Consider the following 27,173-nt stretch of genomic DNA (forward strand, 5'->3'; position numbering starts at 1 on the left):
TTAATTCTAATGAAGAAAGCAGTGATTTTGTCTTTCATTTCTTTGCCATTTATCTGATGAAGTGTCTTCATATTCACATTGCATCCAATAAGTCATAATAAAAGAATAAATTTGAAATAATAGATAATTTGTATCATCATCAATTTAAGTTTAATTGGCACCTAGAATAATTATTCTTTTCTACATTTTTTCATCCTGTATGTGGCCTAAACCTTTTTAAACTGAATAATTAATTAGATTTAAGGTGTTTTGACCAATCTAAAGGATTCACAACTGCTGCTGGTTTCCTTCAGTGCTATAAACACCACTGAGTTACAGCTAAAATTGAGGGTAAAACCCTCTCAGCTGCTGACCACCAAACACAAGTCACCTCTTGCCTGATTTTTCAGGAGTCAGCATTTTTACTCTTTATGTGTTTCATACATCCCAATGCAGCTAACAGGCAGTTGTGGTGACAATTTGCTGCTCTTTCCCTGGGTGAGCTGTGCATGGAGAAAATGCCATTTAACTAAACAGAGCAGCACAGCTATCAGAGATTAAAGTGAGGCACAGATGGAATTCCCTTCATCCTGCACCAGACCCTCCTGCCTGCCCAGTGCCACCATGGCAGCAGTTCAGCACCTCAGCTGAGTGGAGGGTTTGCTTTTGCAGGAGGTTAAACACACACCTGATTTATAGTTTGTTCCATTTTGCAGCATTGGTCCTGCCCAGGGTTACCTGGGGGGAAAGTGGCATTCTCACTCTCTTTGAAGTAACAACTGCATTTCACCTTCTGCCTTCGCCTCTTGCACCTGAGCTTCCAAAACCTTCTATTTGCTGTAAATCTGACTGTAAATCTGAACAATTTTCATTTAGTCTCCCAACCCCTTCACAGGTTCTCTTGTCCTGCTCTTCTCTCCCATTTATTTCTCCTGATTTTCAGTCACTCCCCTTTCTCCCCCTTTTCCCCCCAGTCTGGCTGTGCCATCACTCAGGTCCTTCCTGTCTGACTTTCTGACAGAAACCCCACACCCTTCCCAGAAACCATCACATGTCTCTACCCTCTTCATTTCCTCCTCCCCACCCACATTTTCGTGCAGCCCCAAGGAAGAGCTGCAGAGGAGTTTTGTTCTTCAAAGCAATTTTGTTCTTCCCAGAGCAGAGGGTGTCTGATTTTCCTGAGTGGGTTGCACGTGCTCCATTTGGCAGGGACATTGCAATCCAGATGGAACATCCCTGGTGGACAGGACAGGGCATCTGCCAAGAGATACTTTCCAGGGACATATGACTTGATGAAATTTTGGCAGACTTTCGTAGCAGAAGGCTATTCTTTTATACTCTTTTACAGAAGGTCCCTTCTCCCACACATTTCAGATATCAGGCCCCAAACATGACCATATTACATCTTTTCAATATGCTGAAAAATATTTTAAGAGGCAGAATTATGTCACCTTCCTAATAATCTTTTTTTAAGTGATTTAAACAGCTTAAACCAAAATAAAAACAAATTTTAACATATTTACCCCACAGAGTTAGGCTCTGGGGACAAGGAGATATGTGTGTAGATAGACTGACATAGTTGGGTGAAATACCATTATCTTCAATAACTGAAAGAGGGGAAATTTAGGTTGGATATGCAGAAGGAATTCTTCCCTGTGAGGGTGGGCAGGCCCTGGCACAGAGTGCCCAGAGAAGCTGTGGCTGCCCCTGGATCCCTGGAAGTGTCCAAGGCCAGGCTGGACAGGCTTGCAGCAACCTGGGCTAGTGGAAGGTGTCACTGCCCATGGCAGGGGGTGGCACTGGGTGAGCTTTAATGTCCCTTCCAACCCAAACCATTATGTGATTCTGTGATTTTAACTGTACAGGGACCTGCAGAGTTTCTGTGCTATTATTGCATCCTTTGTTTTAAAAAAGCCAAAGAGAAGGAAGTTGTTTCTTGCATGCAGCAGAACATCCCACAAGCTGCAGGGAACGTGCTGGAAGCTCTGACACCTTTGTGAGGCTGTGAGGCTGCAGGATGTCCCTGGGAATACAGAGCTCTTTGAACTCCCTTGATGAGCAGGACACAGAGCAAGCCTGGCAGTTCTGTCCCAGCCTGGAGCAGAGCAGGACTGAGGGACCTGTGCCTTGCAGCTCTGGGCTCCTCCAAGCCCTTGGCCCAGCTCTGTGCACAGGGCAGAACTTCCATCCCCATCCTCAGTCCCACACAAACCTGCCCTGCTGGCAGAGAGAGCTGAGCTCTGCTCACAGCTCCCCTGGCTGGAAGCTGACCTCACTCCAGAGCAGATGCTGTGATTTAGGAACTCACAGTCTGCAGCTGCAATCCCTGGATGTGTGAGAGCATGGAGGTTTTAGGAAGGCAAACTGAACTGCCTGTTCCTGGAGCAGCAGCTGATTTGTTCCCCTGTTTTTTTTGTCTTTGTAAATAATGCTTAAAGATTATTTTAATCACAGCCACAGTGGTGCGCTTTGGAAATTACTTTTTTTTAGTTGTGGTTAATGTTGGCAAGATAAGAAGAGCTGAACACTTTAAAAATAACTTTCAGTCTTGACATTTTGTTGTCAACATTGCATGTACAGCTGCACCTGTCCTGCAGGAGCTGCAGAGCTTTGCAGGTGCTCCTGAGCTGAGGAGGGATTTCAAACCTCACCATACAACACTAAATAATTAATCTGCAGTGAGAATTTACTTGTTGTAGCAGGAATATGTTACATAAGTGGTGGAGGTTCTAATAACCTAAATGTAAATAATGGATCCAGGTAAGATGGTTAAAAATGCATTGCTGTGACCAGGTAGATGAGTCCCAAATGCTACATGTGTGTATTAGTCCAGGCTCAGAAAAATGGATAAAAGGGAGACCTTTTCATCCACAGAAATTCCAATATGTGCCCCACAGATAGGCAGAGCATGTCCAAAGTCACAACAAACATTGCTTAAGTCCTTCAGGTTTCTGTCAAATAGGAATAGCTCAGAAATCCATTTGAGGAAATTGTAGGGTTGAATAAGTAAAAATTTTATGCTAAATTGCCTACAATCCTTTTATTCCTTTTTAATTTTTCCCCTCAATCACTTTCCCATTTTTACATTCCATTTCTATTTATATGACATATACAAAAATATCCACAGTTTTAAGGATTCTCCTTTTCCTTACTTTTGAAGGCACGAGGGGGAATTGTGTGTTTAAGAATTCCTGTGCCAGATCAGACAAATCTGACCCTGATTCAGTGTCCTATTTCCATCGTGGCCAACACTGTTTGCACTGGATGAGGAAAAGCCTTTGGTGCTGCTGCCCTGCTTTGTTCTCCAGGAGAAATCTCACTTATATCAGAGTTAGCATTTTTGCATTTTAAAGTGTCAATTTTTGGTATCTGTGGCATCCTGTAGCGAAACGTCACAGAACTTTCTGCTGCAGGATGCTGTAGATTTCTTCAGAAATGCACAGAGTGAGTGTAAGCACTATGTAATCAGGTTTGGGTTTTTTTCCTGTGGTTATTTGACATCTTTCTTCTCTCTGTCCCAGATATGCAAGTTCTGCCATTGACCATCCAGGAAGCACATCCATGAGGAAGGTAAGGATTTAGAAATGTGCTTTAAATAAGCGAAAAACTCCTCAATTGTTCAATTCTTTGCCATATTTTTTAAAGATGCTTAAGATATCACAAACCTTGACATTTGTATGTATTATGAAAGAGCCGAAACCAAAAATTTAGGAGTAATTTTCATGTTGAGACAATTGGCTGCTACAACCACAACAGGTCAGTGTGTCTGCAGTACTTTTAGTTAAGGTTAGGAACTCAGGAATTTAAGTTTAGGAAACTTTGGTATGTGTTCTGAAGGATGTGCTGGTTTGGGGAGGAAGGCACTTCTGGAGGGAGGCTTACCCTGAAGGCAAAGAAAAGTTTTAAAACTCTTAGAACATTTAAATAGTAGCAATACTATGATAAGGAGACAGGGGATTAAGATTCCCAGATATTTTTGTGGTACCAATTTTGGGATGCTCCATTTTCAGTGGAAATAGCTGGGCATTGTTTTATTATTCAGCATTTTGCAATTATTTCATACAAAGGACAAACAACAGAACCTTCATTTGTAGAATGTAAATTCTTCATTCTGACTTAGCACTTTTTGCACTGATTAGGTTGGACAGGGCTTGGAGCAACCTGGGACAGTGGAAGGTGTCCCTTTAAGGTCCTCCCAACCCAAACTTTTCTGTGGCTCTGATGACTCAATTCCTAACAGTTTTCCCTAAAAATTCCTGAGGTTCAAACTATTGGGATACAAGCAACCAGTTTTGCTTTTCACTGGGTGTTTCTGTGACAGCACTTCCCCTACCCACTGATTACACTCAGCTCTCCTCAATTTCCCTTCACGGAGCACCCATTCCATTCCAGCACTTCTTTTTCATTTCCACTGGGCTGGTTTTTGGGTGGGTGGCAGGCTGTGCACTCTCTGACTTTGCCCTTGTGTTGTGGTTTTTAGATAAGAACTGAGAGGCTGACAGCCCCAGTGAGCTCTCCCATCATCTGTCTGTCTCCCATGGCAACTCTGAGTCATTGGAGTTGCGAGTTCTGACTGTTTCCTTACAGTGTTTGCCACCAAGTTAATTATATTATAGTGCTTCTTTTATCTCCCAGAATATGGAGCTGGAATTTTTACGTTGGCAGTGCTAATTAACTACTGATTTCCAAGGTCTTGCAAACCTTTCCCTTTCTCCAGTTTCCTTGCTTTGAATACATTCTATGTGTGCATAAACAAAACAGTAACAATAATTAACTTAGCTTTTTAAAAGAATTTTTTTTATTATTTATAAAGATATTTTCAGCTCTCCTTGATTTGTTGTGCTTGGGTTTTTTTCCATTATTTTAAAAACTTTTCTATTAAATGATGCATGCCAGTTTCTGTTGAATATCCTAATGTCTATCTCTTCCAGATGTTTCATTTGTCTTGCAGTTCTTAAATGTAATTACGTTTCCTTATAGGGTTTTATTCCACCACCCTATTTCTCTACCCTAAACTGTGGGCAAATTTGGTGATGTCTTTTTTCAGGATCACACCTGCTTTGCCCTAATGCATTTCTCTGGCAAGAGGAGCACTGAGCAGATTGTTTCAGGCTCACTCACCACAGACCTCCAGTTGACACAGCAGGACTGATCAATATTGCTGCTGCGATTTGCAATACATCAACCAAACCCCCAGTGCTGCTGTGCCCATTTGATGCTTCCTCTCAGACTTTTGCTACTTCATTTTCTGTATTTTGCTGCGTTTCCTCCAGCACAGGACCATTAATCTTTGCCTTCTCCCCTGCTCAGCACGGACAGCCCCATTTTGCAGTGCTGAAGTCAAAGGGAGGGTGTGAGCTTTGTTAGACTCACTGCACAGGCTCTCCCTGAGCTTTCCCTGCCAGAATTACTGTGTTTTTGTGGAACATCCATGTCCTGGGGCTGCCTGGGAGAGCAGGCTGAGGTCAGGAGAGCACAGAGCTGGTGCCCTGTGAGCCACCTCCCAGGGGAGGCAGGAACTGCTGATTCCTGCAAATCCCCACCAAACCTTCCACAAAATCACACCAGTGGTACAAAAAATTTGGGAATGTCCAAACCCACTCCTCTCTCTGCTACTGTCATTTAAAATAGAACTTTGTCTCTCTGGAGCTGGAGTCTTGCTTTCACCTGTTTATTTTCTAGAGAGCTTCAGCATTTATCTATTGGAGGCAAATCCTTACCAGTTTTTGAGTACTATCTCCGGTTTTAGGTTTAAACAATGAGATGCTTTTAGGGTTTTTTTTCCGAATCTGCAACAATTTCCTAACACAGTCACAAAAGAAAGAAAGAACAATTTTCTTTCATTTGCATTGTAATTAATATTTTTTAAGGTATTTTAATTTGCAGGTTTAGCAGAGTGTTGTTTTCTTTATGCAGTAGTAAGAGAAAAATGGCATTAGGGAGATCTTGTGGTAACTGATGCTGTGATAGCCCTGGAGATGGGAGTGAATGAAAGTCTGACATGTTACTGCTGTTGCTTGCACTGGTGTTTCATAATTTATTTATTTTTTTCCTTACAGTCATTCCATTACGCTTCCCTCAGGGTAAAAAGCAGAAAATGGTCAAAAGGTAACTTGTTTCAGTTAACATTTTGAAACTAGAAAAAGAGGATCCTCCTCTGATAATAAGTGATCTGTATTAAAAGTTCAACTTAATCCAAACATTTCTAAATTTTGGTAAACAATGAAGTAAAATGCCAAATTAAAAATACCAAAATAAATGTAATAAGTATAATATTGCTTGGCTGGGTGGTAAAATTTCCTCTGCCTTAGGAAGAAGGCAGGTAGGATCTGTGAGCAAATTGATGAGAACTTGAGTTCTGCAGAACAAAGGACGGTGTTTTGATGTTCTCTAAATTTCTTCCCTGTTTCACAGCTGTAGGACAAATGTAGTTCTTGTAGCATCATAAACTTGATTTTTCACAGAAAAAGAATATCTGGTATGTTAAGGAAATTTCCCCCCGAGTTTTCTTTCAGGAAAGAAAACTATACCATATTTATTAAAAACCCCTGGTTTTATTAATATTTACAAGGCACTCTAAATTTTTAAGCCTTTCAATTATGATTTATTGAAGTAACACCAAGAAAAAAAACCTATTTTTGCTGCTGTGGCTTTAACAGGATGCTGTAAAGTTAAAATACTGTTGTTCACTTCAGAATAAAAATAATGTGAGCATGTGCGTTGTTATGGAAGTGAACAATCTTTCTTTTTTATTGACTATAAAAATTTGGTTTAAAAATTCCCATAATTTGACAGGGCTTCTGCTGCTAGAGGGAAGATGTATGGAAAAAAGTAGTGTTTGCATCTGTGTACAGATTGTGTCACACTCTGAGCTCCTGATTGAGGCTAAATAAATACATTTTTACTTTGGAATGATGCTGCTCATCTTAATCAGAAAAAAATGCAACCCTCAGAGGAATGAACCCTCTAGAGATTAAATAAACCATTGCATAAACCAGGTCCTTTTTATTCTGTGTTCACGCTGGAACCAAAATTACAGAGCATTGTCAAATTTGGAAATCATTCATTCTGAGGCTGGCGAGGATTTGGCTTGGAGGATTTTGAGAGGAATGATCATTAAAAATCAGTGTTTGGCTGAAATGGAAGAGTTTTCCCCTCTCTCAGTGTGTCTTTTCCATGCCCTTGGTGTCTCAGGGAGTTCCCTGTCCAGCGTGAGCAGGAGGCGCATCTCCTGCAAGGACCTGGGGCACGGCGACTGCGAGGGCTGGCTCTGGAAGAAAAAGGATGCCAAAGGTTATTTCACCCAGAAATGGAAAAAGTACTGGTTCATTCTGAAGGATTCATCCCTGTACTGGTACACAAACCAGAATGTAAGTAGACACCATGCTTGGGGAAAGTAAAAGTGAAACCTTAAGCTTTAGAATCCTTTTTACTGTAAAAGTCTATTTACTGCGTGGTTGGATGAGCTGTCACTTTAATTTCTGGGTCTGGGGCACTCTGGCTGGAAATATTTCAAATGAAATTCTTTTTTTAAAGTCTCCAAGTCCGTGTTCAAGCTCAATAAAATAGCAGATGTTCACAGTACTCTTCAAGGAATGAATATGTCTGTAGTTAATCCTTTTCCACAGATTCAGCTGGACAAACACAGTGTTCACACTCAGCCCTCCCCAGTTCCATTTGGGGGGAATGTGTAAAGTGTAACCATTTGTGTTAGTTAAGCATTATGTGAAACAGATGTGAAAATCCGAATTTGTAAATCTCTTTATCTGGAAGTTATTTTTATATAGATGTTCCTCTTGCTTTTTGCTGAATTAGTCTGGAGTTTGCAGTTTCTCGTGTGTAAAATGCTGTTCTTGGTGAAATTTTCCTGAAAGCCCCTGGGCCTGTGCTGGTGCAATCTGCATAAATGTAGGGAAAATAACAGAGGGGAGAAGCCCAAAATGGTTCAGTGCTGCTCTTCCATTTGTGTGCAGCACCCCAGTGCTGCTGCTCACTTCTCTCTAATTCTGTATTCTTTTTCAACGTCACTTTTTTTCTTTTCTTCTCATTCAATAGGATGAAAAAGCAGAAGGATTCATTAGTTTACCTGAGTTCAGGATAGACAGAGCAATTGAATGCAGACGAAAACAGTAAGTAATGTGTCAGTTATGTCTACAAACTAAAGGATTGCTCTGGAATTTTATTACACATAGTACTGAATGCCTGCAAAGTGCAGAGAAGGAAGTTGCTCAGAGAAACCTTGAAATCTGTAAATATCACATCATAGATCCACTTAAGCTTTAGTATTTCTCTTTATTATAGAAGATACAATGCAATGTAAATTCCATTTACTGGATTAAAATGAATTGAATAACTCTTTAATCTGCTTTCCAGACAGTCCAGTTACAGCTTCAGTTAAATAAATAAATTAAAAAGCAATGAATACTTTAGTAAAGAGATAAAAGTTTCTCAGGTTCAGTAGGGCCATATTTTCCCATAGGAAATAACATAACAAATATCATAGCAGGGGATGGTGAATATAATCTTAATTTTCACTTTTATGGAGGAAGCTTTACATCCCCAATATTGCGTTGCTCTCAACTACTAAAATATTTAGGTTCCACATGCAAAATGAACACTGCATTATTGCTATTGTGCATATTTCTACTTTTACATTCTGCTCCAGTAAAAAGCACATTATAAGCTTTCCACAATTAAGGAATATTTAATAACAGACACTCATTGGAAATTGCTTCCAAACAGTCTTGGGATTGGAATCAACAGGTTTAACAGAACAATCCCAGTGCTTTGAGAATAGCACTTTGCTGGTATCTCCTCAATTATTTGCATTTCTCTTCTGTATGCTTTCCTACTTTTGACTAAGCATCCTGGATTTTTCCTGTGCTTTTCCAATGACTGAATGCAGTTTTGGTCTGAGGAAACAAGTCCTACAACTATGAGCACATGCACAATAGAAATATTGAAGATATGACTTACAATAGAGACTGCTCATCAGAAAATCAAACCTCTTCAGTTGCCTGTTCTTGTCTGGGGATATTATTACCATGTCAGAGAAGTACAAGACAGTGCAATTTATACTTCTATTTCTCCTTTCAGCTGAGGGTATCACTATAGAAATTAAACATGAACTGAGCACTATAAATACCTCGGAGCAATGAGTAGATATTAATAATGATATTGAACAGAAATACAGGAAAAATAATACCCTTTTGTTAGAATATAAAGCACTTAACAGATTTCAGTGAATTAACCAAGATCAAACAGAAGGTCATTGTGCACAGCTAGAAATAGCTTCCAGAGCTTTCCTCAGAGCATGAGAACACAATCCCTCAGAACTCAGCTTAGAGAAGGATTTCTGGAGGGTATATGCACAGGGAAAAGTCCGATTAACTAAAACTTTGCACACGACTGAAAGCTGAGAACCTTCAGGCTTTGAATCCTTTCAGAAAGAGGAAAGTCCAGAGGTAAAAGTATAATGAAGATGCTCATAGTACATTCCCTTTCTTCCTGAGCTTAATTTCTATTTGATTTATTCTTTCAAGGACTCCCATTTATATATTTCCCCCATCATTGAAAACTGCTACTTACATTTGCCACTGTTTTACCTGAAAGTGAGTGCAGTGAAATTCAGTATTACCAAGGATGTAGGAATGGGAAATTCAGTATTATCAAGAATGTGCTATCTGTGTTCAGCCAGCTCCAACCCACAGCCCCTGGGAGCACATCTGGAAAGCTTTCTGTCCTCTTCAGGGTTGTCCTACAAGGACAGGAGTGAATATCATTCCACTGCCTGATTCCATGGAAAAGCCAAAATCACAGTGGCAGTTTTCCTTCAGCTCTCCCCAGTGCAAAACTAAAAACATTTTGGAACCCAGTTTGAATTCCCCCTCAGATCTCTGTTATTTTCAGAGCTATTGATGTGAAATGTTCAAACCCTTTTGAACAAAATGATTTAAAGCCTTACTGGAGTAATTAATGGATTTCTCTCTCCCACTGTTCTGTCAGATGGGGAGTTCTGCTCCCCAGCCTGAGTGTTCCTGATGTCCATGGCACAAAATGGAATAGCCTTAAGAAAGCTTTCACAAGAATATATATAACTGAATGCATGATTCGGTGTGGTTTGATGATTTGCCTCAGTAATGCATTTAATGAAGGTTCCCTGATTATTCCAGGAACCATGGCATTATCTCAGACTGGTTCAGCTCTCCAGGCTATAGCTGGACGTGGAATGACCTTGTCCCTGTGAAAAGAGGCTTTTTGCATTGCCACTGAAAAACTTTCCACTGCTTTTAGGCAGCACCTGCATCCTCCTGATTAAAAATGATCATACAGTATGAGAAATTATAGTTATTTGAGTTTGTATGCTGTGGCATGCCATGAATATTGTGTTGTTTTCAAAGATACTGATAATTATAATGCCCCATGATGACGCTGATCCCCAAGAATAAGAATTAATTGAGCTACAGGTATAATTAATCCTTATCAACTGGTGCTTTGCCTGAGCTTTCAACAATTTCCACCTAGTGAAAATTTTCATTGCCTAGTTAATGCAAATTTAGGTCTTAAATTTATCAAAGATATGCTACAGTGTTGGCACTTCATATTGAAAGTGTGCAGAGTTCTGTACAAATGTCATTGATGTAGTACAGGCAGGCATGAAGGTATAGGTTAAATATTACTACAGTTTTAGTATTTTTATTACTTCTGATAAGAACTTGACAAATCTTTGCAGACAGCAAAGCCCCCTTGAGCCACCAGTGGGCTCCACAGGGAAAAAACTTCCTGGGCTGTGTTAACTGGAGAGCAGACAGTGGATGAAGTGATTATTCCTTAACTGGCACTCACTACTCCATATCTTGATTATTGCAGCCAGTCTGGGGCCCTCCAAACCAAGCCAAATGTAAATATATAGATATCATTCTTCTGAATTATTCATATTTATACATCTCAAATTGTTTCCCTGGAGACTCCAGTTCCTAATGCTAGGAATAGATCAAAACAATTCCCTAATAATAATAATGGTGACACTGCTGGGAGATGAGGATGGATTTATGGTCATGTTTTGCAGCTCTGACACAGAACTGCAATGCATTTAAATCACAAGTTTGCACAGAGCTGGGATCTCCATGTCACAGAATAAAGATCTGCTTTCTGCAGTCTGCAAATATGTAACACTGCAATAGGTTATTGCAGCTTTAATGTTCACTATCTCAAGAAATTATCACAACATCAGGAGAAAGATCTTAAGAACATTCATATAGTAACAAGTAGGTCTGTTTGCAGAGCCCTGGCATGTGGGAACTCCTTTGCAAAAGCAGCCAAACCTGCAGCATTTAACTGATTTACCCCTGACAAAATTCTTGCTCTTTCTGCATTTTATGACACGTTCACAAATTCTGTAACAGCTGAGCCAGGAGCCCTGCAGACAGAGCCTGACCTGTTGCACAGTCCTGATTTCACCTCTCTGTACTTTAACTGAGGCAGGGCTCCTGTGAGAATATATATTCTAATAACCATAGGATCACAGCCTGGTTTGGGTTGGAAGGGACCTTAAAGATCATCCCATTCCACCCCTGCATGGGCAGGGACACCTTCCACTCGAAAATGATGCACTAATCATAGATTAAATCACATTACAAGAGCACAGTGGAGCCAAATTAAACTGATTATCACACTAAATTCGACCCACTATAACATTGACTTGAAACCCCAATATTGGCATTTGAATGCCTGTATCTATTTAAATTTCCTGTCTAGGAAAATAATCCTATTTACGAGCAGAAACTTCATCATGTGATATTCTCTCAGGATTAGCCAAGAGGATTAGGATCTTTAGATCCACCACCTAATCCCCTCCAATCTGAGCCAATCCCACTGGGAGATGGTTGGGCAAGTGGAGCAGGAGAAGGTGCAGATGTTGCACAGAGTTCTGACCAACAGTGTAACTGTGCAGGAGTGTTTGTTTAGTCATGATTTTCTATTCTGCGCATTAAAAATTTAGTTCTGCAAGGAATTGCTGTTGAAGATACAGTATTTGCTAATCACTGTGTAATTAAAGATGGGCCATGTGCTACTCTAATTCATGTGTCTAAAGACATACATAAAACTATTTCACCTTTCTTACCCCCAGACAGGCATCAGCTGTTTCCAAACCAGCTGGAGTTGCTGCTACTCTGCTGGCATATGGCGATTAAAAAGTTCCACATTAAAGGCAGAAGACTAAGAATGATAAGAATTTTTAACACCAAAATCATATTATACTAATCAGTTAAAAGAAAGCATAAATTTGATCAGAGCATACTTAAAACTGCATTTATATAATGATCAAAAGAGAGATAATTAACAAGCCTATGCCATCTAGTGGGCACCACCAACCCCTGTGTGGGATTTCAGAGTCACTCACTGCCTTTATTTCCAAAGTTCCAGGAACCAGGGCAGTGAGGCTCTGCAGTGGAAATTACCACTGTCCAGATGCCAAAGCAACACTTAAATATCTCTACAGTCTCCTTTTATGGAATTTAATATTTAATGATAGCCCTCTGTGCAAAGATAACCTCACCCTTTATACCCCTAATTTCATGGAAAAGGAAACTGCACAGAAATACAAATCTGCTGTAGGAGTTTTGTTAGGAAAGCTGTTACCAGATGCATTTGTATTCATTATAGATATAAAAAAATCACTGTGCCCAGGTGAAGCTTCTTCAGCTTTCATCTTGCTTCTGAAAAACTGCAATAAGTCATAGTAATTAATAAAACACTCATTTGCATTTAAGCTATTAATAGTGGAAACATTGCATCACAGGTTCTTCATAATTCCACGTGTAATGATTCCTAACCTAATTCTTACATCTGGTAATTACCATATAAATGTCAGTATTTTAACATAAATGTTATGAATGATAGTGTGGCATTTTTTTAACATTTGCCAGCTAATCAAATTAATAGTCTTTAATTCTGGGACTTTCTGCCTTCCTTGATAGCAAAACTCCTTTTCATTATAGCCACACAAAAAAATTTGTAAAAAATGTGATTATTGTTCTTAGCGGTTTTCAGCTGCTCAGCCAAGGGAGAGCTCAGGGATTAGACCACATAAAAGCATTAATAAAAAGCATTTTATGTGAACTGTAATCACCCATGCCATCTGATTTTTATCTATTATTCCAGTGATTTCTAAGTCAACTTGGCAGCCCTCTATATTTCTTTTTGGAGAACACAAAACAGTCATCTAAAGGGGTTTATGAGAAGGCTAGGGGGATCAAACACTTATTACTTCAGCTGATCTTTGGAATACAACTAAGGTGTACTTGAATGTACTCAATAAGACTTTCAAATTCACCCAAGAATTTTTTAGATGTAGAACACCAGCGGTTGTTGAAAGGATTTATATTTTTAAGTCATTCAAGGGCTTTTGCAATTTTTACAAAGTGTGAGGCTCACAAATGTAGATGAAATCACATCAGGAGGAATCCATCTATAAATTTAGGCAGCAAAATTCAGACTGAAGATTACAAATGCCTATGAAGCCTGTAACATGCAGAAGAATTGTAGAGCAGATCAATCTGGTGTATTTGTAGACAAATTGTTTGAAAGAAAAGGTGGTTTTTATTCTTTGTGCTCTTTTTACAGTGCCTTCAAAGCATGTCACCCCAAAATAAAGAGCTTCTACTTCGCAACCGACTGCCTTGAAGAGATGAACAGGTGAGTTATGTGTTCTCTTTATTGTGGGATGTTCTTTATCCTGCTGCTTCAATATTTCATCTCACACTGGAATATACTCCTGGAGCCTGATGGAATGCTGGCTCATGGTGCTCTCAGGAATTGCTCTTCCATTCATTTTAGTAAATACGTTACATTCTGTGGCTCACTTTGCTGACATTTTCCTCCATGACACATCTAACTTCTGCAAGGAAAAGTTACTTGTGTTGGTCTCGTCTCTGTTAATTAGAATTTTTCATTTTGTTAATGGGCTTAAGGTTTATCAGCCTTGTGATTTTTTTTTTGTAAAGGCTGGAAGCCTTAGTGGGATCATCAGTGTTTCTGGTATATAAAACTGTGCACCCACACCAAAGCTCATACAGGTGGCAGGACATGTGTGTAATCAGCAATAATTAATTTTATTCACCACATCACCATCTCAACACAGAGCAGAGGTGAGCAGAGTTCCATTTTTGGTGTTGCAATGAGTTTTTAAATGTCCTTGGATGTGCTGGGAGGGCATTCCCAACTTCTGACTGGACAAGGTGATCCAGCATGAAAGCTGCCCTGCCGTGGGAGGGTGTGGAACAGAACCTCCTGGGAGCTCTTCTAACCCAAAGGACTCTGTGCTGCTCCTTTGTGATTCAGGGGTGAAGGCAGAGCTGGGGTGAAGGTGGGATGTGGCCTTAGATCCCAAAAGGCAGAGTCAGATGTCCTCCCTCCTCCTGTGACATCAGAATTTTGTTTCTTCCCAGCTGAGGTGGAAAGGAAGGACACCTGGGACAAGGTCACCATACTAAGAAGTCTTAAATCTTTCCTGGCACAGATAACTAAAACTTTGGGATGTAGTTTTCTTGCTGTTTGCCAGCTTGGAAAGACAGATACAGCTGGGTTTTTTTCTTTGGAATATGAAGGCCTAAAAATGATTGCTGAATTGAACATTTATATTCTGTGGCTTACCTGGCCCTTCAGGAAATTGTTGGGGTGTGAGCCTGGCTGGAGTGAAACAGTTCAGTCCTGTTCATCATCCACTGATGACAATGATGAGCTGCAGTTCTCAGGAGTGGGATACATTTAGGGTACAAGTTTGCTGGAAAATATTTTTTCCAGGTTGTTAATATTGCATTTCTCAGTTCTGTAGCGGTTCAGACTTGTTTGCACAAAACTAAAGCAATGATGTTCTGCAGGTTTAACTCTACAGTCTGCTCTCTCCCTTGATTTCAGCTGCTGGGGTAGCTCTTGTTTGTTGAAGTGCCATTGATCATATCTATAAATCATACATAAAATGTTCTGACTCAAGGAGAACCAGCAAGTCTTGACATACATTCAATACACTGCTTTTACAGCATCCATTGATTTTTCCATGGGGAGCCCAGGAAGCTAAGCTGCCTGTATGGCAATGAGGCCTTTGAGCAGAGAAGAGCTGGGAAGGTGCCAGCATGGCTTTTCATACCACACCATCCTTCACATCATTTACTTTGGAATTTACAAGAGCCTTTTTTCCTGATTTTTTGGGTCTGTTTCCCATGGAAGAAGGCAAAGGTTGAGCTTCTACTTGAAGTATTTTCCCTTCAGCAATGCTGTCCCTGCAGAGCAATTGGAATTCACTTCCCACCCAAATGATGGATAACTCTGCTACCTCTGTAAAATCCCTGGGCACCCCTGCAGCTTTTACAGGCTTCCTGGAATTCCTTCTCCCAGAGATCCTGTGTGAAATTGGAAATGAGGAGGCAAGATTCATAGATGAAAAATGCATTTAAAATACTAATTTCACAAATCTCTCTCTTCCCAGCAAACTGCCAACCCTATAATATGAGGAAATAGGGCAAAAGTTTTGCATAGTATCTCCCCCCCCTGTTTTCACTGCAGAATTTAGCTGGATTTTCTGTGCTGACAGAAGGGGAGATCCCTCATGCTGAAAAGTGAAGGAGTTCTAGCATGGAGAGGAACATTCTTCATTCACTATGTTGGGAATTTTACCCTTCCTTCAACTGCCTTTACAGCCAGCTTTTGTTTTAACAGCCCTTTTTACAGTTCCTTACCTCAGATTCACTGTTTAATAATTTTTTTCCGCTCCAGAATATCTTAATGTGCCTTTAACCCCACATTGCTGAAGGAAGAGCTGGACCCCAGTGGGCAGGGATAGATTATTCTGTAGCAGACCCAGACACCCAGCTGGGGCTGAGTTTTGCCTGCTGTGCCACTCGGGTTTGCAAAATTCATGCTCGTGCTGTTTTGTCAGGTCTTACACGAGCAGAGCTGTGTTCTTAGAAATGAATTAATAATGAACTTGATGAGCTCATCTCTAGCTTGATACTCCAAGCTTGTTAAAGGCCTTATTTCCCAGAAGTGCTTCATCTCCTACCACACCACATATAACCTGTTTATGGCTTTAATTAGCATCGAATTTAATATTCGGTTGTTTTACAATATCTACTTTATTTAAAACTTACATGCCATGGAAGTCTGCAGTGCAGTGCATTTGCAATCTCATCGTGGACTCCAAATATTAAATTTTTCAAAGTTTCTATTTTAGGCTGAATAATGTGATCACATTTGATTTGAATAACTGGGTTAACTCTGCAATTTTAATAGCTCCCATGAATCTTTTGCGTTCATTCAAGAAATATAACAAATACTTGCTACTGAAAGAGAATGATGATTGATTTTTGTAGGGATCACTCCTATACCTTCCAAGACCTGAAAGATTATAGCACAATATTTCTCTTAATATAGAACCATTTGAAAATGGAAGTATTCTGAATTAATTCTCTATGGACCACAAGCAAATTTTATGGTTTCTCCTATCTATTTTTATGTATGGAGTACAACCAAGTGAGTTACTCAAGACCTTCCCTAAATCATCCTGTTTAATAGTAAAGTTAATTCAGTTTTCTCCCTTAAATTTCAGGCATGTTGGTCTCCTTGACAGGTCTTGGCCAAATCAGATGGTGAGCCAGGATTAATACATCTTTTACAGTTTCAGTGTATTTTGTCTCCAGTTTATATAAACTAACTCCTAAGAAAAGCTCTTGGCAACTAAAAATTTCAGACTTGAGTCCCTATTAGACATTTTCTCTCTTAAACTGGACAAGTGAGCAGGAGATTGTCAGATCTGCCAGGCCTGATTTAACAGCTCTTTATCAAACAGAGCTAAGTAAGTTGTTACACAGCTCTTACTCTCAGTCCCATACCTGATGAAAAGCCAGGAGATAATTCTGCAGAACATGAAAGGCATTTTTCAAATAGAAATCTCTGAAATGGAGGTTCCCAATGGTGTTGTAAGTAAACATAAAGAGCAGGTTTTCCCTTCTTCCTTTATGTTCCCATAAACTTGCTTCAGATCCGTGCCCAAGGCCACGTCAGCCCTCTAATTTATTGTTCTCACATAAAAGCTCCTAAGTTGCAGCACAAGTAAAACAATTTTCTGCTCAGAATTAGCTGCAGGCCCCAAGGACTGGGTGAAACCATGATGTTCATGGGAGTGAGCAGGGTGACAGTGGAGCTGCTGTGCCCTGTTGGGGGAAAATACTGCACCAGGAATTCCTAGGACTGAGCTGGAATATTCCAAATTTCCTCTTTTCTAGGATTTATTAATAATTTACTCCAGACCTGTCAAGTACCATTTCCCCCCTCATTCAGTTTGAATCCCTCTGGCTGGTGGAGTTTGCAATGAACAATTGTGATTCTCCAATGCCATCAGCATTCAGGGGGGAGCTCATCCCTCGTGCAGGAGGCAGGATCTGCACTGCTTTCTGCACTAGTTCAAATTACAAAATTAACTTAATCAAATTCTGCTGTCAACAGTACCAGTGTGAATTGATAGAGTTCTTCTGGGAGCCAAGCAGTTCAGCTCCATTTCATAGAGCAGATTTAGTGATTGCAGCCCTGCACCTCTCAGAGATGAAGGCACAGTCACAGTCCATGCTGTGGTGTTATGCTGGAGATACTGAGTTACTTCTGCCAAATATGAAGATTTAGTAATAGAAATAAGTAATATCATAATGAAATAGCCGGACATTTAACAACATTTTTTGGCCTATTTCATCTGATTTTTTTTTAAAGGGTGTGGAAGCAGAATTACATAATTTCACAAGTAAATAATCCCATTTCTTTAAAAGATTCCCTTCTAAACCCTAAATGCTCCACCCATACATTAGGCCATGCTAAGATCAGTCCTCTTGCACGTAAAGAATATTTTCTTTCTCCAGAGCTCTCTTTTGGGCCAATCACTTGGTGAAAGCTGGGGAAAAAGCTTGAATAACTGAGTAGAGACAAGTTCCAGCTCAGTGAGTTTATGTGACTGTTTTGGTAGATTTCCTTGGGGTTTATTATTGGTTCTGTATCAAATAACAGCCTCACAGTTATTGTGAGCTTTTATCCTCTGTGATACACAACTATATTTGTACAGTAAAATGCTGTTACCAGGAGGGTAATTTATTTGCTACAAAAGCAGTGAGTTTCTATTGTCTGTTATCCACTGGGGAAAATCAAAAACAACCCAAAAAGCCCCACACCAAACCAGACTTCTGAGTACAGATGCATAATTGTGCATTTGTTTGACAGGGTAAAGTTAAAAAAAGTAAAAATTAAAAAAAAAAAAATCCCATTAAGTGCATGAAGTAGATGCACATGCAAAGAGGGCACAGATTGGTTCACTTGTCAATTCTCAAGCTGTCTCAGGCTTTTTTCCTATTTTTCCAGCCTGACAAATCTAAGAAGACAATGCATGAAACAAGATCAACAGTCATGTCAAATTATCAAATCAGAGAGTACTTAGAGTTTATCCCATGAATGATTTTGCTTAACAAATCCCAGCAAGTGTGGCAAATCAAAGAGCAGAAGCAGAGGCTGCTGAGGGTTGATACAGGGGGAGAGATGAGCTCATGGAAAAGGATCTGCTCAGTGCTAAACTTCACTGGGAGATGGTTTGGAGCTTCTTTTGTGGGGAGGGAAATCAAGGCATCATTTCGGCCACCCCTATTACAGCAACCTTTGTTCTCTTAAATGAATATATTACCTGAATAATCGTGGAAAATAGTGAAAATAATGTACCTTAGGGACCCAAAGGGGAAGTGTATTGATTTTTCAGGTGCTCAGTGAGAAAGACTGGTCAGAGGAGTCAACATAACAGGTACAAAATCAATCTTTAAATCTGATTCTGTATTGCAAAGAATTTTACATTGAATTCTGGAATCTGATTATCCCACTCATGTTAAAAAAGCTTTGGATCAGAAATGAAATATAAACTGCACTGAATAAATTCTATGTAGGAAATGAATGGTTCAAGGGAATCTCTATTTTAATAGACTTAACTTGATTCAAGTGAAATTTCACTTCCATTTTAGTTCTAGTTTTTCCTTTTAACCAAATAATCTCAAGTGTAGATGCAATCTCAAAAATTAAGAAAGATCTATTTCTGCACTGAAGCATTTCTAACACAAAGATAAGGTGATGTACAAGGGCAAGAATTAATGATAAAAAGATGCCAGAAAGGTAGGAAATCTATTGTATTTATTCTATCTGTTAATGACTCAGGATTTCATACACTTAATTTTTAAAGGAACATTTAATGGAAACAACTATATTGGAAGTGGATGGACTTTTCCTTGAATTTATACCTTTTCAGGATATATAACTTATTTACATTTTCATTTAAATGAAATAGTTTCTTCTATAACCAGCCACCTGATATGTGCAATAAGTGAGGATATTAGCAAATAAAACTTTCCTGGGCCACAGAAACTCACTTCTTTCTGACCTACTCTCCATGGATTTATGGAACAGTTCTTTTTAACTATAGCCTACAAATTGTAACTTTCCCCCTTTTTTATAGCAAGAAAAAAAAATGTTATCCTTTTCCCCTTGGTTTTCATTCTCCTACACTAAACGAAATAGTTCTCTCAGATTTATGACAACTGAGATTGTCTAAGTTGTTTTATTTTTTTATTTGTGCTTTTTCACTCTGGACTGTAGAAAAGAACAGCCAAGGAGGTGAGAGTGATGGAAACTTTAATTGCCTTCACTCCCAGAACCTCACACTGACCTTGGACTGGCTCAGCTTTTACTCAGCAGGAGCAAACCACAACAGCCAGGAAACAAATTTATTAATTTGCACATCGAGGAATGGCATATTCTTGTTTTTAACCCAGCCTTAGGAGAGCAAAGCAATGTGCAGCTGTTTCCCAGTTGTTTGGCCCACTTTAACATTTCCCAGTTTCTGTCAGTGAGTGAATGTGCTCCTGATTGCTGACAATTCATGGCATTTCAGGCATGATTCACTCCTCAGTATCAGCTTTGCCTCTTGCAGCAGCTCCTCAGCTCCTCACTGGTGCCTCCACTGATCACAGCCCAGTCCTGGGGCAGAATCTGACTCTCAGAAGAAGCCCTGGGCTGTAATCCCTGGGTAATAACCAGAATTATCTCAGTAAATTTAACTTAAATACTACCAGGCAGCCCTATTTTATCCCAAAGCAATGACAACAGTGCCTGTTTGTAACCAACAGAATTAATTAAAAGCCAAGTCTGATTTATTTAGAATTTAATTGAGACAAAGTACAAAACTTAGCTGTGCATTTCGATGACTTTACTTGAGGCTCACCTTTCCCTGCCTTTGGTTCACTGGAGTCTAGGCAATGAAAAACAATTAACCCACTTCTTGGTCCCCTGTAGGTTGTTACAACGTGCCTTGGCAAGACAGTGATTATATCTTATGGGGATTTGTGCAATATTGCAAGTAAAATGTTGTGGCAGAGGATCTGTGGGACATTTAGTGCTGTTCATGTCATCACAATTTCCATCCAGAGTGCAAACCCCGTGCTCTGTTGGGTGGCCTAGACTCAAACATAGTGAAACATGCTGTTTAAGTTGTTCAATCATCAAAATGAAAGAATTGTTGAAATTCTCCCAGTAGAAAGGTAGGATTTGGGGGGGAAGGAGTCCAGCTTTCTGCTTGCTGAGTTCCAGTAGCTGCCTGGACCCCAACGTTTGCCCACCAGGCACTCAGGGCAGAGTTCAGAGCCAACTGCCTGCCTTTCCAAGCTCAACACAAAGAGCTTTTTATAACCTTGACTGCAGTTTTCTGAAAAATGGAAGTGGTTTGCTCATCAAGGAAATTCATCAAGTTTATGCAGGGTTCCTTTTGAACTGAGTTTGCATTTCCTTGGGAGAAAAAAAACTTAACTGTAAGAAAATGAGCTGTAATCTCAGCACTTGTATACCTCCTGATTAACCTCAAAAACGTTCACTCATGCTTTTTTTAAAAAACACAAAACCTAAAATGGAGATTCTATTTCTTTTATCAGAAGATATTTTATCATGATAAGCCACTGAATGTCATCAGATAACCCTTTATGTTGGCTTGACAAAGAGCTGACTCTGAATTGTGGTAAATGAGGTAAGAAAGTCCTTGTAACTATAGCTGGGGATGATCTTGGCCTTTGGAAGAGAAAAGCCTGAGCAGCCTTAGAGAAGGAAGATTAACTTCAGCTAATTCCAGATTTGGCCATTGAGGCCATATGTGTAAAGCTGATACTCTGGGTATCCTAAGAACGTCCCTGTGCTCTGGGAGGTTAATCCTGACACTTCAACTGGTGTCTATATTTGCATCCAAGATCTGAGACCCTCAAATTAACCACGAGCAACAGGAGAAATTTAAGACAATATAAATTTCCATGCACTGACCACCCAAATGGCTGAGTCTGTTTTAACTTGGAAAACGGTAATTAGTCCTAATTTATCGCTGGTGCTTAAGAAGAACCTCAGTTGAAGGCACTGAGCCATCCTGCTTAATTGCCAAAGGCATATGGCAAAGTATGACTGAAACTATTTTGCTCCGATGCTAATGAGTTTAGAAATTGGGGAAGAACTGATGAAAAACTGGTGAATACAAATGCCTAACAATGAGCAGGGAATGATGTCATTGCCATTGCTGCAATAAAGGATCTGCCTTGCAAGGGAAGCAAATGCCAAGCGATCAACGCTCCGTTTGCTGAGGGAAACAATGCTGGGGAGCCCTGTAGAAAAGCTCTTCTGTAAATCTGTTAATCCATTTTAAATGTACTTCCCTCATGATAAAGATGAGTTATTGACGTGCTGATGCAAACAACGGCCGTAAGCAGTCCTAACCCTGCTGCTGGTATTTGGGAAAACTAATCATCATCTTCATTTCCAATTTGCTCACTTCTGGCTTAATACTGAGAGGCAAAGCAATATGATTGTACAGTGCTTTATTTTCATAGTTTTGCAAGTAAATTAAACCCTCTCACAATTCCCTGTGAGGAGTAACCATGTTTGTCTCCTTTGGCTACTTAGGAAAGTCATAAGATCCGTGGAAGGATTTGCTGCAGGCCGTGCAGTGAGTCAGTGCCACGTCCAATAGTACAGATTAAGATCATTGCTCGGAGCCTCTGCGGAGCTGCTGAGACCAGGAGATCAATACGTGCTGAACTGTGCGCTATTTTTAGTGGAGAGTTCACTCTTCCTTCATTTTCTGCCTCCTTGCTGTGCCTACATCTCCCACATACTGCTCTCCTGGACAATAACAGTCACATATGTCCTTACAAGCTTTTTTTCTCCTCCAGAACAAGTGGGAAAGGATTACAGCGAATAGTTTTCTTGTTTTAATCTGCAAAACAGCTTGTCCTTTTGATATTGTGTGTATTGTTCACTAATGTCTGACTTGAGGTCTTTGAAAGATGGTTTTGTCATTATAATAGTCATTAACCAAGAATATAATTAACAAATGTGATGTTGCAATGTCAAAAAGGAAAAAAGAGCTGCTACTAGATAAACCCTCACATCAACATACTGGGAAATTAATGACATAGTAAATAATTTGGTCACCAAGTAAGGGAATGGTTAAAATCATCCCAGGAATTATAGATGTTACTATTAGGGCTTTTTTTCTTCAGTTATATCTCCTTGTTGATGAAAATAAGATAATTCTTGATTTTCCATTTGCTGAACATTAAGAAGTGACTTTTCCCTCTGGGTGTTAATTTCCTTTTTTTGTTAGTTTTTCAATTATATATTGTATAAACATCCCATAATCTTACATAAAGAAAACTTGAAAGGTATTTTCCCTAAAATAAATTATAGTATTTGCCTAATGCAGTAAAGACTCTTATTTGCTATCAAACTAAATAATTTCAGGACAAAGAAAGAAACCAGCACATCCAATGTGAAATGCAAATGTTGAAGTACTTGCAATTTAGCAAGTCTTCTTTTAGAAACCCATAAACCTGTATTAAACAAATTAAGGGAAAATAATGTTGATACTGCAGCGCAACAAGACAAAATGTTTGTCACCAGCTCTGTGAATCCAGACTAGCAAATAACCAAACTGCCACAGGCTGTTTTAGCTTTCTGAGGATACAAAGGTAATACAACTTATTTCCTAATGTAGGTTTTCAGACAATAATTATGACAATTCTATTTTATTTCCTAATGTTTTGGCAATTCAGGCAACTTCCTGAAACAAATAGGAGTAGCAATCAGAATAAATGTGATAAGCTCCTTTACACTGTGCCTCTGGGAAACATTCCACATGTGTTCCTCACACTCAGCTTGGAGAGGGTTTCATTCTGCTGAACGTGGGGACAGAGCTGGACACTCTCTACAAAAATGTCATTTATTCTTGGCTGAAGTTGGCATGTTGTGTGTGTGTGTCACACTTTTCCTGAAGACATGAGGGGGATTGATGTGCTGATTCTTTGGATTTCTAGGAAGCAGATTAAAATGCCAAGGGCTGATCCTGCGTGAGGTGAACATGCAGAGGAACACCTGCAGTGTGCCTGGACTGGGACATCCTTCACTCCCAGGCATCAACCACCCCACACATCTGAATCAGTTTAACAGCCTGAACAGTGGTTTTGCTTCAGGCATTGTTCCTGACTTTTCCAGATGTTAAGAATGTGTGCATGCCCTCAGATTTACATAAGATGTCCCTTTAAATACCTCTCTCCCTCATTTTTTTATCATTCTATTAGATGGATGAACCGTTTGGGTCTCGCAGCAATTGGTTACACACCTGATGACAAGGATATTCACCCAGATGAAGGTAATGCTTCAGTGATTATAATTAGAAGAGAGCAGACAGTACAAATCTGTTCAGTATTTCAACAAAGCCAGAGAAGTCATAACTGACTTCTTTATCAACATATGGCCATACCTTTTCAAATATCAATTTTGATAAGAATACATATTCTTGAAGAACTACACTTTTTGGTGCCACCACCCCAGAAAATAAAATCCTGAGCAGTAATTTTAGGAAATATTTAAAATTAATGATAAAGAGAATGTGGGGTTCAGGGTGAGGTGTGATCTCCCAGATCCCAGACCTCAGGGATTCTCATCCCCCTAAAGCCATTGCAGACATCACAGTCTAGGGGCAATGTGTGCTTTATCAATGTTTTTTTGCCCCTCCTGAACTCAGGTGCCAGCCTTGTCCTTTCCCCATCACCCACAGCAGAACCTGTTATGCCCAATTAAATTAAGTGTCCAGGCTCAGCCCCACTTCAGCATCTGGAATGAGGTTTCTCTTTGAAAGTCTGTGAGCAGAAGTTGGTTTTGTTTGCAGTGGGAGTCAGGTATCCAAGCTGCTTTCTGTAACATTCCCTAAAGCCCTGAGGTTGCTGCACTCACTGCGTGTTTGAATGCCACACCTTCCCACCAGCCCATTCCTCAGGGGCTGCCGAGCCCTGTAGGTGACTGGGGGATGTTTCCTTGGCCTTAGAAGGATGTTGTTAAAATGTGGGATTTGATTTCTTGTGGAAAAGCACGCGAGTGAAACCCAGACTGCTTTGTCAGCAGATTACTGGAGTGAAAGCGATCAGGACGACATCGATGGCTCCCTCACCCTGAAGCAGGAAGGTTCCTCCACGCTGTGTGACGCCTACCACCGAACACCCTCAGTGAGTCACTGACATTGCATTGACTGTAGCTCACCAAAACACATCTCTGTGCCTTGACTCGCACTTCCCTTGGTTTGGGATGTTTAAATATCATAAAGGAGGTGGAACAAAGCTGGATGTGATTGTAAGAATGAAATTACTGCTGTTCCTCATGAGCCAAGACCTGGATTTTCCATAGCAAATCAGTTAGAAAGGAAGGAAGGAGAGGTAAATATCTCCTGTCACAGATCTGTCACCACACTGGAAATATCACCTTTTTAACAGGAACAGAATATTCAAATTTTACCTTCATTGCAGAATATGAAATGAATGTGGTGGATGGCACAGTTTGCATTAATTGTGACTGGTTTTCAATTAGAAATATGGGATACCAGATGCTAGAGATTAAGATCAGCTCACATTCACACAGTAATCATGGTTTTGTTCTTTTTTGTAGAACAAAGCTTTCTAGAAAAGGAGTTTTTTTTCAAGGTTGTGTACAATACCGTAGTAGTGACAGTATTGCAAATAGAACATTTCTATCAGACAAAACACAGGCAATTATGGTAATTATTCTATGACTCTAAGCACAGATAGGACTGTTCTCTATTTTTCTTTCAGATTTTTCTTCAGCGTGAATGACACGATCCTCACACAGCTACAACCAAAGAAAGAGTGACTGAGACAACAGCATCACATGGGTGAAGTTCAGACTGATTTTCACCCATGTGATGCTGTTTTATCAACTGGGATACAGGTTAAGCCCCTCCCTTTCTGTTTTTCCACATTTTTGCCTTTCTCTTTGTTTTGAATTAAATTTATACACAGACCCAGCAGAATTCATTCAAATCCTTTCACAAGTTCAACAGTCCCCCAGTCAAAAATCTTCCTGGGTGATGAAGTTTTTGTTGTTTGGATTTGTTTTTTGTTTTATTTTTTTGTTTGGCCCCTAAAAAAAGAAAGGAAATCCAATTACAGTTTCTTTTGGAGACTGATGATGTCCTCAAGTGGACTGAGTGTAAGCTGAACAGGTCTTCAGGAAACCTGCACCAGTTACACTGTTCTTTCCATCAGGAGTTGTTTGTGGGCAGAGAATGTGCAAAACAAGAATAGGGAGTGGTTCAAACAGCACTTGTATAAAAGTTGTTACTGCTAATTCTCTTCTGTTCACAGTGGTTCATGTTATGACAAATCAAACCCATCAGTCCATCTGATTACTAGATATCACAGAATGTTTTACACTTCATTTTCTTCAGTCAGCTTAAAACATTGTCTCATGGGCATATCTTTTTGTATCTTTCCAGGTGAATTCTTCAAGTCCATTCCCCGAAGCCAAACAAGGTCGACACTTTTCCAGTGAATCAACATATTCCCACTCTTCAGCCGAGGACTCCCGGCAGGATGTCGCAGGAAGCACACACTCCTCGGGGTGCAGACCTCCCTACCGAGAGCGGCGCTCGTGGCAGGACCTGATAGAGACTCCCTTAACCAGTTCAGGGCTCCATTTCCTTCAGACTGTCCCTCCGGAGGCCGAGTACATGAGCGGCCGGCCCGGAATGTCACCGGACAAGCGGAGACAAGCCACGCTGCCCGTGCAGAGGCGGCACAACTTTGAGCAGGATGGGCCTTTTCCCCTGGTGGAATGTCCGAGAGGACACAGCTCCCATGGCCGGCCCCAGAAACAACGCAGCCAAAGCCTTCCCCGAAACAGAGAGGTGCGGGGGAAGCGTGTACAGTCCATCGAAGGGAGCGACGACAATCTGGAAGAGAGCATTCCTATTAGAAGGCACAATAGTTTCTGTGCAGAAGGTAAGCTCTGGGAGATGTTCTGATCCGCTTTGCTGACATCAAAATCCAGAGCAGTATTGCCACTCTTCTGAGCAAGGATTCTGTGGTTGAACTGCCGGATGTTAGCAAATTCATCCATCACTACACAGACTTTGTACCTGAAATGCCAGGATGTAGCACTAAGAGTAGAGCTTTGGGATGATTCAAATGTTCTTGTCTTCTCAAAACAAACATTGGAGAACTGAGTAATAGGTTAATATATTCATGAAGCTGCAGTATTGCTGGTTTTAGAGCCCTCATCTGAATGATCAGATTTGTTGTTAGGTTTCTTTCTTTTCTTTCAGAAAACATAAAAGAAATTGAAGAAATCACGGATGGTCTGCAGGAGCTCTACAGAACTCTGGAAGAAGCCAGTCTGTCAGCTTTCGGAGAGCAGCGTCCCTCCACCAAGCAGGAGTTCCGCAAGTCTTTCGTGAAGCGATGTAACGACCCAGTGATCAATGAAAAGCTGCACCACATCCGAGTCCTCAAGAGCACTTTAAAAGTAAGGCTTTATCACTGATTTTGTGTATGAGGAATATAAACTAGGAAAAGTCTAACTGTGGAATCACAGAATGGTTTGCACTGAAGGGACATTAAAGCCCATCTTGTTCCACCCCTGCCATGGGCAGGGATATCTTCCACTATCCCAGGTTGCTCCAAGCCCCTTCCAGCCTGGTCTTGGACACTTCCAGGGATCCAGGGGCAGCCACAGCTTCTCTGGGCATCCTGTGCCAGGGCCTCCCCACCCTCACAGGAAAGAGTTCCTTCCCAATATCC

The 27,173-nt window shown here is 40.3% G+C and overlaps 1 protein-coding gene across 2 annotated transcripts in view; it reads left to right on the forward strand.

The window, feature by feature from the left end:
* LOC146437573 (connector enhancer of kinase suppressor of ras 2-like) overlaps window positions 1–27,173 on the forward strand; it is a 163,905-nt gene that overhangs the window by 129,114 nt on the left and 7,618 nt on the right. Inside the window, exons 16-24 of one of the 2 annotated variants that reach the window (XM_085060690.1) lie at window positions 3,501–3,549; window positions 6,039–6,087; window positions 7,174–7,349; window positions 8,035–8,108; window positions 13,606–13,677; window positions 23,664–23,734; window positions 24,484–24,587; window positions 25,871–26,375; window positions 26,699–26,898. In XM_085060690.1, coding sequence (XP_084916816.1) covers window positions 3,501–3,549; window positions 6,039–6,087; window positions 7,174–7,349; window positions 8,035–8,108; window positions 13,606–13,677; window positions 23,664–23,734; window positions 24,484–24,587; window positions 25,871–26,375; window positions 26,699–26,898 — 1,300 coding nt within the window. The remainder of the gene's footprint in view (window positions 1–3,500; window positions 3,550–6,038; window positions 6,088–7,173; window positions 7,350–8,034; window positions 8,109–13,605; window positions 13,678–23,663; window positions 23,735–24,483; window positions 24,588–25,870; window positions 26,376–26,698; window positions 26,899–27,173) is intronic. The other variant, XM_085060691.1, reaches the window with a different exon arrangement.

Source organism: Lichenostomus cassidix, chromosome 4A (genome assembly GCF_008360975.1).
Source record: "Lichenostomus cassidix isolate B80296 chromosome 4A, HeHo_3.0, whole genome shotgun sequence".
Taxonomy (NCBI): domain Eukaryota; kingdom Metazoa; phylum Chordata; class Aves; order Passeriformes; family Meliphagidae; genus Lichenostomus; species Lichenostomus cassidix.